Source organism: Euwallacea similis, chromosome 4 (genome assembly GCF_039881205.1).
Source record: "Euwallacea similis isolate ESF13 chromosome 4, ESF131.1, whole genome shotgun sequence".
In the NCBI taxonomy this organism is placed as follows: Eukaryota; Metazoa; Arthropoda; class Insecta; order Coleoptera; family Curculionidae; genus Euwallacea; species Euwallacea similis.
Window position 1 is genome coordinate 7,419,838 of NC_089612.1, and position 13,351 is coordinate 7,433,188.

Genomic DNA, 13,351 nt, shown 5'->3' on the forward strand with positions numbered 1-13,351 from the left:
GATCAGATTTTACATATAACGCCGTGCGTTACCTGCAGGAAGTATTAAAACCAATAGCTATACCATACATTCAACGAATTGGAAACGTGCTTTTCAGCAAGACAATGCATGACCTCATATGCCTCGTATAACTATGGTTCATCTATAACGTTATAATGTTAATATGCTTCTTTGGCCTCCGCGCTCTCCTGATCTTCCCCTTACGGAACACGTATGGGACATATCAAAAAGAAGACTTATTATACCGGAAAATCTATAACGTACTTTAGCAGAATTACGAAATGCAATTCAAGTTACCTGGGATACACTACCTCAAGAGGAAATTGATCATTTGCTTAGAAGCATGCCCAGACAAGTTTCTGAAAGTGTAAATTCAGAAGGTCGTTATACACATTCTTCAAATTTTAAAGACTTTCTGGACTTCGGTTCACTTGTGACTTATATTGTTTATTTTGTAAGGTGTTGTCAACATATTTACAAAATTTTATTAAAATATGCGCATTATTTCTAGGTATTGCAATTTTTATGATAAGTGGCATACATATATTAATACGTTATTATGTCGATCATATGCCTATACAATAGTACAAACATGCGTCAAAAGTTTGAGAAAAGAGTTATTAGAGCAAATATCTCAAAGCTGTTCAAATCATATTATGGGAATTGACGGCATTCCAAAGAAATCAAAAATTATTAGATAAGTGATGCTCAGCCATCAGTAAACTTCCATTTTATGACCTTTTTCCTGGGATTTTAAAGATCTAAAAATGAATTTGCCTTCCTAAACGAGATTTTCTTTCACTGATGGGAGTCTAAGCTTGACCTCATTAAGTTTTACTTCAAAATTTAAATTTCCTAAAAAGCGAGATATTACGTTTTTATAGCAAGAAAGACCTATTCGCAGAGGTAGACGTCGTGGAAATGGATAGCAGTAATCGATGTTTTCCCTTACGAAATTATAAATTTTATTATAGTCATGGAGAACAATAGAAAATATATTTACTGCTGGTAGGATTTGTTTACCGCTTAATACTGGATTATGTTACTAGGAGTAAAATTCTTTTTGTGCTAAATACATAGATTGAAACCTGAAGCAAAGCTGAAAGTAGCAACCCAGCGAAGCATAACAAAGATCTTTTCTCCCTGTAACATGCTTTTTTTCTAGCGAATTATCAATGAATCTGACCTTGGTTTATTTTTAGTATTTGGTTATTTCATCATTTCACAAAAGTCTGTTTGATATTATTACGAAAATAGATAATATTGTGTAATTGTTACACAACTCGTCCCTGCAATACCACAATCAATTTAGCGTTGCACATCCTGACGCTAAGGGTGAACTCATAAAACTTCTTTTACTCTTAGGTCCTAAATAGCACTTTATATGCGTGATCCGGGGTAAACCATGTTGACCTTTAAGGCCCTTTGGAAAAAACGATATTTGTGGCTATCAAAATCAATCCTCCATTGGCACAAAATAAGTATTTTTGAGGATTTAGGGCAGTTTAATTAGGTACCTATTTGAAAAGATATTGTGACAGGGGATATTAGAAGGAAGCTAAAATGTTGCCAGTGATAGACATGATTGGTTTAATTAAAGTGTCGTGGTAATAATCAGAAAGGAGGAAAGACAGAGAGTGTCAAATTAGATGGGCGATGAGAAACGAAGTGAGGATCATCCAATTTTAAGGCTCGGAAGAATTCAATGAAAAGCAATTAGTTGGTTTCGTTCGAAACCCTGTAAGATAAAGATGTGCATGTTATCATGCGGCGATTCTTTGAAAACAAAAATATTGCCCACATACTAATTGCTGATGAATTCCACAAACTTTGATTACTAGTTAAATCACCCACAAGTGCGCACTTTTATGTAATTACTCAATTTACGAGTTTTTCGCCAAGGAAGGGGTTAATCCCACTGAATTTTTTTGGTGATTACAGGCCCAGTTCGGGGACAACACTCTGTGAAAAATCCGTATATTTGTATGGCACAAAGAATTTTCGAGAGGGCGTGAAAAGGTTGAGAATAGGAGCCACACTCGCCGCCCAAGGACAAGCGTGACCGAAGCCAGCATTAGGAGCTCCGAAATTTTATGGAAGGAAATCGAAGGACAACTCTTTGGGAATTTTTTGAGGAACTGAATGTCAGTTATGGGAGTGTCTATCAGATCAGAGACGACTTGAAAATACACAAAATATTCTCTAGATAGGCTCCTCATCTGTTATCGGTAGATCACAAGCAACATTGATTGGAGATTTCTCAGCAATACTTGAATCGAAAAAGGCGTGAAGCCTTTTTGAATCGCACCATTACCTCTGACGAAACTTGGGTCCATCATAACACATCCGAGTCGAAACACGAGAATATGGAGTGGAGGAAAAGTAGCGAGAGGGGGCGCAATGTTATTGTGAATAACTAGATGCCGTTAAAGTGTTGTTTTGAAGGAAAAGAAAGAAGCGATCGGTCAGAAGTCTTATTCTTTTGCATGGTAACGTCAGGCCTCATGCAATCAATGCCATAAGGTAAAAATTGGATATACATACTAGGCTGTGAAATGCTGAAATATCCATCATATAGTCCCGATTTGTCCCCTTGCGACTTCCATCTTTTTGGACCTCTTAAAGAAGTGCTTGAAGGTCAACATTTCGACAACGACGCAGTTGAAATATTTGTACTTCAATGGTTACAAGAACGTCCAAAGAGTTTCTACGATAATGGAATAAAAAAGCTCCCAATGCGGAGACTGTAGAAAAATAATATATGTTTAAAGTTAGAATTTTTTACGACACGAACCCCGTCGATATTTAATACATTCTCGTATAATGATTTAATTTAATAATCATTGAAATGGACAATTTTGACTAGCTTCTTTATTACAAAAATAGATTATGTCCGGGTCAACACCAGGGATTGTGCAGGGAACACGCAATTCGCATTACTGGGAACATGGAACTTGTCCCATCTCTCTGTATCTGACACTCAAAGCATCAATAATTGATTACTTGAAACTTGAACGCTCAAGATTTTGTTTCTTTAGATTACATGAAACATTCGGTGCGGTGAAGTGTAATTTATTTCTGGTGAAAACACACATTTGACTAAGCGTAGGAGAGTTGATGAAAGATTGACCAGTGTGTTTAACATGTGAGAAAAAATTTCTGAATTTGCTAAAACAAATATTAGATTAAATAAATTTAATATCGTCCTATAGTAACTTACATGTATTTATGCTAGGTGCTTGGGTTATATTTCCTGCGCAAATTCAATTTGCTCTAAAGGTGTCTCATATATTGAAACAAAGAAAATCCCTCTCAGGTGATACGGGTAATATCCAGAACATTCAGAATTTTGTTTATCTAACATTGCTACAATAATTCTAGACACTAACGTGAGTTTACATTTGAAACCCAGAATCCCCAGTATATTTGGTAGGTATGAAATCGCCCTTCTACTACACATGTTTAAAAAAATAAAGTACTAAGTTTCAACATTAAGATGTTACGTGCCAAAATTGGACCACAAATTATACAATAGAATCTAATAATGCCCATCTAGAGAGATGCAACTTTGCTAAATGCCCAAATTATGCGGTAGCAGATATCCTAAAGTTTGAGGGAGACAGGCCTCAATTATGCCCGCTCTGAATCTCACAAACTTAATGCCAAACCTTGGCTACTAGTTGCATTGGCATTAAATATGATCATTTATTATTTAGTGTGTGACATTAAGTTTTATTACTAACAACTCCTTTAGGTTTAACGCAGGAATATTGTACAGTTATCAGTTGCAACGCGTGACGAATATACAAATAATTTTCTTCAGTTTCGCAAACGAAAAAATCACATTTATTTAAATTTGGTGATCGCGGTGGCCAGTCGAGGACAGTTGTTTTCACGACCATAGATTTGAAAACTGTTGGTTTAAAAATTCCCGAATATCCATAATGAAATACTGAAAAATCAATCAATCACTGTTGTGATCCAGGATGAAATTACAAAACATCCTAAAATGATATGGATGGAGCAGATTACGTCAGATAATTTGATGAGCCGTGGGTTGTGGTACTTATATTAAATCGCAGAGATATTTTTCCAACAACTTAAATTGCTAGGATCTTATAACGGAACTTACCGTTCTTCTTGTAGAATATTACTTCCAATTTCAGCTCATTTTTCGATTCCAATGCCTTTTCAATTTGAGCCTTGTGCTCTTCCTTTGTCTCGGGTCCATAAAGGAACTTGCAAGAGCAAGCTTTTTGCATAATCTGAGCCCTTGTAAACCCTGTCAGCTCGCAGAAACCGTCGGAACAGTAAACAATCGGGTAGAGAGTGGGCACTTGGGCATTTCCCAAGACAAAGTTACTATCTGAAAAAAGACAAAGTATCATTAGTTGTATTTATCAGGTATTGAAAATGGTGCAGAAATAATGCTCACAAACCAAAAGGAAGTTCTAAAACTTTGATATATTTCTGAAAAAAAAATTGGTCGTCGATATCTCCATAATTTATGAATCAATTGGGCTTAAAAAATGCTTTCGAATATAGGTACATCCAGAAGCTAATTTATGTTTGTTTTGCTTCATTCCTATGAATACGGATACGAAGCCGTGGGAAATAAGCTTATTTCCTTATCATTGCGCAACCGGTAGGAAATTAAAATGTACGGAGGGTCTTTTGATATCTTTTTTGAGTCGGTAACAATGTAACATCCTGAGTCGCACAAAAAAAAATTATGTCGGTTATTCAGTGTTTTTTTTCACAACATATGTTACTTGCTTTATTCTTTTAGGATTATTATTTGTTTTTATTATTGTACTAGGATTATAATGAATTAGTTTACAGTCGCAAAGCGTTACCATAAAGCGCCGTTTATGATCAAATCGGACAAAAAAACATTACAATTAAGCGGCGTTCAAAATACTTCGCTTTTCTTGAAATTTTCTTTTAAATTGGTATGGGAAATCCAAAAAATGCTAAACCGTGTCGGAGAAAGCGCTTTTATTCATATGGATATGAGCCCATAGGGTTCTTCTATATGAGTTTGCAGAAAAATTTCCCCATAAGAATTTTACAAAATCTCTCTCAACTAGCTAATCGACTTCCGTAAGGAGTTAGACGTGCTGAAAGAAATCTAACTTAAATATCTAAAAAGCGAAAGGTCGCAAGCCGACAAAGGGCCCACCTAGAATTGTGTTCTGAGGATGCATAGGTAAGCATTTTAAATTCGTAGGGGTGTTTCCAACTAGAAAGAAAACCGGTGTATTATATGCTAAAAGGTTGAGAAACGCTGAACTAAATCATCTATTTAAAGGCCAAGATAAATCCTTCAAGGAAAAAGACATAAAGAAAACAAGGTTTAAAATCCCCCAATAACTGTTTAAGGCCAAGGTTTCATCGAAGGTATTTTGGAAAGTAAGCCACAATAGAAAAAAAACTCAAAATAACTCGAATAATAATAGGTCAGAATTTACAAATATTTACATTCTTCAAGACGTTTAAATGGCTATTTCTATTAAGAGAGCAAAGTGCTATATTATCGTTCGATGAAGAAAAGTAGGTGGCTTACTATAGACATAGCCTGACATACAGGGGGATTCAAAAGTACAGGTCGCTACTTTAGGGGCGTATTCTATACATTAATATCAGGTAAAATTGTAAATACTTTTTTTTCTAAATCGTTTCTTAAGAGAGATATGACAATTTAAAGATGGAACCGGTAAAGTGGTTTTTTTTACCCTAATTAGTGAACGGAAAGTCACACAGTGTTGAAATTTGGTAGGTAGCCATAAAATTAGATCTAAAATATTTTTCCAAAAAGAAAAAAAAAATTAGTGGCATGACGTTCATTTTTTGGGGGAGGGGGGGTGGTTAGTTACACATGCTTAATTTTTGATAGAACTTTTTTGCAATATAAAATTTTGATATGAAAAAGTCATATTCGAAAAAACAAAATTTTTTACAATAAAATTGTACTCTTTCCCAAATTCATTTAATCTTACCCCTTTTTAGAAAAATGGGTTTTAAAAAATCATATCCAAAATTTTATATAAAAAGTTCTATCAGAAAATAAGTATGTGTCCCCGCCCCCTAAATGTCACACCACTTATTATTTTAAAATTTTCCAGATCCAATTTTATGGTTATCTACTAAATTTCAACGTTTTGTAGCTTCATGTTCACCATTAGGGCCAAAAAACAACTTTACCGGCCCACCTTTAAATCGTCATAACTATCTTAAGAAACGATTTAAAAAAATAAAGTATTTAAAAAATTATATTAATGTGTCGAATGCAACCCTGAAGTAGCGTCATGTACTTTTGAATCACCCTGTATTTTTTGATAGAGAGGGCTTCGATGGGATATAGGTAAAAAATAATCCACCTTAGAACCGCCCTTCCCTTTGAATGTGAAGTCAAATTAAGGAAAAATTAAATATTGGAAGGAGGGTTAATGTCCCAATTTAAGTAGGTACCACCTAAAGATTTAATGCTAAACTCATTACCACTAATAATCAGATTTAACAAATTATTTAATAACAGATATCGTGTAATTGCAGGTCGTTAGAGCCTCATTGTTAGCAAAAGAGAATTTATGATATTAAGCTGTATAAGGCAGACGTCGTAAAGAGAGCTAAACTAATTAGAGTTTTAACGTATTATGTATTTTTTGATTTGAAAGAATGTTTGCTAATTTCTTTTCTTACCTGGAAGATAGAAATCTGCAAAAATTGCATAATTGCTATAGTGAAAATTACCTATGTATGTCTGAAAACTATCCTTTCTCCATTGACTCCTTTCGACTCAAGCAAGCTAATGAATTAATTTGGAACCTTTTATGTCAAGCATGTGTTGTAGAAAATATAACAGTTTGCAACCCTAATCCTCTAAATCTCCGAAATTAATTTTACCCTGCTTCCCGATAAATGAGATATTTCCCAACTAGGATTTACGGTCAGTTTTATAGGTCAAGTTTAAACCTGCTGTATTTGAAAACTTGGATTAAACTCAGGAATAGCCATTTCTGATTGGCTCATTTCTCATGTCGACCATCAGATTTGTTTTACGCGAACCTATAAAACGTAGATTGAAGAGCGATTCATGCGTTAAAAATTTCAGTGAAATATATTGTAAACCTTAAGACTTATACACAAAAAACCCAACCGTAATTCAAAGTTTATTATTACGATTAAAACCTGATTTACCCTGTATACTTTTCCGTCATTGATTTATGGAATAATTGCCTAAGATCCGATTCTTTAATATTCTATTAAACTGTATATAAAGTAAATTACAATCAAAGATAACCGTCATCAAAGTGTCTATGGTATATTAAGTATCATAAAAACCCGAACATTCAGTAAACTATCCAGTAAAAATATTTCGATTTCGATATTTTGTATAAATATCAGGGGTCAAAGTAAGTAAATGATTAAAGTACCAAGTAATTGGATAATTTTAATCCGTTAATTGGGATCTTTATAATTAATAATGAGTTGATGCTCCACGATTTCTTACACATTCATTAAAGCGCGCAAGAATACTCCTGATGAGGTGGTTAATATTCTCCTGGGATATTTCATTCCAGGCAACTTCTATGTCATGCCGAAGCGTTGCGAGAGTTTGAGGGGCGACTATATCGTTAGCAATCTCCTATCAATAATGTTCCAGACGTGTTCAATTGGAGATAAATCTGGAAATCTTGGAGGCCAAAGCAGCAGTTCAATCTGAGTTTGTTGAAAGTACTCCAACGCTACCCTTACCACAAATAGTCAAATATTATTCTGTTTAAAGATAGGATTTTGGAGGGTGTTTAAGTATGAAACGAAATAAGATTCCAGTATTTCTTCGATGTAACGCTGTGCGGTCATATTGCTTCTAATGAAGACTAGGGGTAACCCAGAGTTATAGGCAATGGCACCCCACATCATAATACCAACAATAAAATGAACATATCTTTCGACACAAAATTGTAAATCTCGTTGTTTCCCACACCAATTCTAACCCTTGCCAACCCATCATGCATGTCTAAACAGAATCTGGATTCGTCGCTGAAGACTATTGCATTCCACTTCTTATTCGAGGCTAATCGTTCTTTACTCCAACAAGTCTATTTCGTTTGTGCTTTGGAGTTAAAGGTAAATCAAATTATGGTCGGTATGACAATAGGCCAAAGTTTTTGATTCGTCAATATACATTTCGCATTCCAATAACTCTGTCAGGTCCTAAAGAACTGATTAACAGTTGCTCTGGTGGTAAAGAATCAACTTCGTATAGCCAACAGTCTTAGGCGACGATTTTGAAGCGATGTCGTCCTGCGAACTCGTCCGGCAGCTATCGTATTTAACGTTTGTTTTTCTATCCTTCATAAAAATATCCCAAAAAAAACAAATACCCAAAACATGCATGCCGATAAGACTGAAAATGTAATCACGTCTTTTTTGTGGCATAAATATTTGTACAAATATTATGGAAATCAGAACATTTTTACCGGGAGTTCGGGTTTACATGTTACTTAGTATATTTGCAGATGTACTTCAGATGGCTTTCCTTACATGAATAATTGTTGTTGGTTAATCATGTAAATAAAAATAAATGAATTAAACTTCGATTTAAAAATGTTTCATCTGCTGGTTAAAAATTCCCCCTGGTCCCTTTCCCCTTTAACCGGCCAGGTTATTTATGAGCTCCCCACTAAATCTAAGGTTATGACGATGCTTTTTTTTCTTGTTATTCACTAAATTTTGTAGAGTGAAATTATTAGAGCAATTCTTCGATGTAACCTCAACCTACTACAAAATTGTGTTGCCTCTTGTCTCATTCATTCTCCCTACTCATGCTCCCTTTAGAATCGTTGTGATAATAAAGATGCCTTCGTTGTGGAAATTATTTGAGAAACCAACAGTAACTTAGCGTGTCGGGGCTCTATTATTATATATTATATTATGTGGTGGGAGCCAAGTGCTGATAAAATAACCCCCTCCCATATTAAATTTAAAATAAGATGTTTCTTGTACCCATCAAGGTTGCGTTAGATTGAAAATAAGTGCTACAATAGTATTATTTTATCTTTAATGCGTTCCAGGTAGCAGGGAAGGAGAAGACCACATGGGAGGGTGGTAATATATTCACATGAGGGTAAGCTCTTAAATTACTTTGGAAAGAACTAAACTTTTAGAATTTGTTAAAACTTGGCTGAACAACCAATTTTGTATTGTGTCGATGGTCTAGCCCTCATATTTAATTATTTACTTGAGGCCCTAATTTCCTCAAATTAAATTCCCCTTCTTCATCAACAGTTAAAATGGTAATTTTTTGTAAGTTTATGTGTCAAAAATCTTGTGATGTCCTCAACATAAATACTTGCTCATGTTAATTGCAATGGTTGCAGTCAACATGAGCAAACGCTTATGTTAATAACAATCATGTTCACTTCCAAAGTAGTTTCCTAATACACATTATTGTTGAAATTTTTTCAAGTAGATCGATTTTTATCGTCGCTAATGTTTCATAAGTCTGAAAATTTGGATCCTGTTTAAGTCAGTTTTAGAAATTTGTAATTGTGGTATAATATTACTTTTCAACTCCTAAAATTAAAATACTGAAACTGTACAGAGTGTTATTTAAGTGCGTGGCCAAACTTTAAGGAGTGATTTTTTATGTGAATCTAAGACGAAAAAGGTATATAGACATAGGTCCAGTAATGCTTCGTTTTCAAGATACAGGGTTGTAAAGATAAAAACTTTTTTTTTAAAACGTTACATATTAAAAAAAACTCCTAAATAACAATAAAACGCAAACTAATGTGACGTTAAAACCTGGTGGCAGTTTTTAATGTAGTACAAAGGAATCTTTTGAGCTAGAAATTGTTTGTCTCCCTTTACTTGTGGCGTGCACAGAGGTAACTCCGGAAATTTAAGAAAAATCAAACAAGAAAAACGTTTTATTAAAACTATACTTAAACAAATAGTATGCAATTTTTTTAGTGAAAAAACGTTTAACAATAAATAACACGAAACTTACGATAGTTGCTGAAAATGTTCTCCTTCAACTTCAATGCAAGCATTAACTCGTCTTAACATCGATTACCGAACACGTTGAAATTTTCTCGGGGTATATCTTATCTGATTACATAAATCCCGTATCCGTTGGATTAATTCTTCTTTAGCGTTGACGGGAGATCTATAAACGAAGGATTTTACATGCCCCTAAAGGAAAAAATCTAACGGATTTAAATCCGGTGACCTGGGAGTTAAAAAAAAAAGGCAGTGGTGCATAAACAACAATAATAATAAAAAATTACGCTTCTAAATTTCAGCAAAATCGGCTAAAGTATTATTGAAATTTTCAAAAAAACGATTTAAAAAAAAAAGTTTGACACCCTATATGTTGAAAACAAAGCATTACCGGACGTATGTTTATGTAAACTTTTCGTCTTAGAACCACCTAAGTTGTTTATCGTAATCGTGCATCGGTTTATAAAAACTAGTTTTTATGAAAAATGGTCTATCCTAACAAAATGAAATAAGAGGACCTTTTTTGCTCAAAAGTATTTGAGATTTCGTAATTTGATTTCAAAAATTAAGAAATGTGACAAACAAAAAACTTAGAGCAATATTTATGTAAGAGACCTCCTGTATATGACATCCCTGACTAAAATCTGCAATTATTAATACAAAAAGTTTTCTCATTTCAACCTATTACAGTATACAGAATTTTATCATTTTAGTACAAACCGTTTCAAAAATATTACGAAAAAACCATCTACAGAGTTCCCCTTTTAAAGGGTGTTAGCACCTTTAAGAAGGAATTTTTGGGATATGTTTATAAGACCTTTTTTTATTATTTTAACCTCTAAAATCACCTCCTAAAATATTTCAATGTTATTTCCAGACACCCTGTATTGTATGAAATGGTGACAGTTTTGTATAATTTTTTCAATTGAAAAGTTTGTCATGTCGCTTTTTTCACGGTAGATAATACATTTATATCTCACTTATATCATGAAAACTTAGGAACGCTTCAAACTTATGAATTGACTCGATTTTGAACAAACTAACCTAAACCACCCTGAAAGCATCAAATTTTCAAACAGAAAGACCCAGTTTTAAATGGAAACTGCAATTTCTAAGAGATAAATCTAAGATAATTAGCGCACTAAAAACCAAATCAATTTCACTCTCAGCTTTTGAATTTGATTTTACATCTAAAAATACTCTAAATTAAATGTAAAACTTGTTCTCAAAGGAGTAAGTTGAATTATTTGAAACTATTTCATTTTCATATGTGTTAATAGATAGTTCGTAATTAATTAAATAATTTCATGGGAGTTAAATTAAAATTATTCAGACAAATTATACGCACCGCAGAATATTAATTAATTTTACCCGCAATATTAAAATTTAATTGTGCGCTTCTACTTCGGACTACCATATTATTATATTATATTTTGTAATTATTTGCTTAAAAAGTGATAGACTCACAATCACTCGCTAAACGAAAAAGAAATGAGAGGTCTATTGACGTATATAATTTACTATCAATAATAATTTTCATCAGAAAGGCGGAACATCCAATAAAAAAGCAAATTAATAATTTTAATGTTGCCCGGTGATGAGATAAGTGGTCCATTTATGTCGGCATTTATCCAATATAACAGGCATATTGACTAATAAAAATAATTTTCCAGTTTCCAGGTAAAACAATAAATTTGGAGAGAGCCGCATATTTAAAAATAATGTTTATTATTTCATGCACCGCTATATAGTTTAAATTTCCAGGGAAAGATTAGCTTTTCCATTTCCAACACCGAACATCGGGATTATTCCTAATTCCAGTGCCATTTCATTTATTTAAATTCAACATTAATTTTGCTCATTATATTCATTCATGCATAAATTCTCATGAATTCCAAACAAAATGTTCAATTTATACAGGCAGTAATTTATGCCGAAGACAATGTATGAAGCCGATGTTTTGAATCTCTCATTTGACAAAACTGATCAAGCTCGTAATTTCTGCCCAAACTCCTCAGGAAGCTGGCGGAACTTTGCCATTTCCTTTTGCTCAAGTTAATGTCCAGTTGTTTCTGGTATCGTCACAAGGTTGAATTACTCCAGGGCGTTTCATTAGAATTGCAGATTGGGTGTAAAGTTGGAAATTTTCCTTTTTATGCTCAAATTTGAGCAAAAATAGCCAGGAATGCTAATAATATTACTTCACGTCTACGACTCCATTATTTGGTAATCCATAAACATAATTTATAAGTTTTTGGAATAAAGTCTACTGAACTTTTATTCCCCGTGGATGAGTCTTTCCAAGCAGTTTGGTAGACGTCTCGTGACCTCAATTGAGCATGGCAAATTTCGTGACAGGTGCGTTGCTGGTTTTGAAAAGCCCCAGACATTTTCAATATTGCTGTTAAAGAAATAAGTTCTTCTGTTCGGCACACGTCGCTGGATAACTGGCCAGAAATAAAAATAACTTCCTGGTGAATAAATCTGTCTCTTTTGCTGTAAAACTCCCAATTATTTGTTATTTTCACACTTTTGGCAACATTCATAACACTTGACCCAAAATTTTTAAAAATGCAATATTTCTTGATTTTAGACTGACACAAGGTGTAATTTATTTGTGTTTTAAAATACGCATTCATGTAGGAAGTTGATAAACGCACAATGTACTTTACAAATAACTTTGATAACAATATAAATTATACACTTCAAACTCAATACCCACATAGACATAGTACCTACATAGAAAACCGATATAGACGACTGTGGAGGTATAAAAATTTAATGAACCGAACTACTGGAAAACTCTTTTTATGAATGGAAATCTAAATCTAAAGCAAACAATTTTCCTTGTGTAAATTTACTTTTAGAATTCGAATTTTCATATAGGCATTTGCGAATTTTGTTCCCTGTGTACCTGCACGTTACTATGAAAATAATAAATTCGGGGAAATTAATTATTGCTTTTCATTTAGAGGATTTCTTCGTACACACATAACCTTTGAGTTGAAAGGGAAATTTGTCAAAGGTATATTTGTGTATTTTTCCAGTTGGTATGTAAAACGGCATTGGGGTACAAAATCTAACTTAACTAATACCTATACGACTTATCATAAAAATTGCAACACCTAAAAATAATGTGTGTATTTTAATGAAACTATGTAAAGATATTGACAACACTATACAAAATAAATTATATAATTTGCGAGTGAACTGAAGTCCAGAAAGTCTTTAAAATTCGAATAATGTGTATAATCATCTTGTGAATTGATACCCTCACAAACTCATCTGGGCATGCTTTAAAGCAAATGATCAATTTTCTTTTGAGATAGTGAATTCTAGG

At 33.5% G+C, this 13,351-nt stretch overlaps 1 protein-coding gene across 2 annotated transcripts in view; it reads right to left on the reverse strand.

Moving 5' to 3' along the window:
* Elk (Eag-like K[+] channel) overlaps positions 1–13,351 on the reverse strand; it is a 115,875-nt gene that overhangs the window by 67,229 nt on the left and 35,295 nt on the right. For both annotated transcript variants that reach the window (XM_066388902.1, XM_066388901.1), the window contains exon 3: positions 4,133–4,366. In XM_066388902.1, coding sequence (XP_066244999.1) covers positions 4,133–4,366 — 234 coding nt within the window. The remainder of the gene's footprint in view (positions 1–4,132; positions 4,367–13,351) is intronic.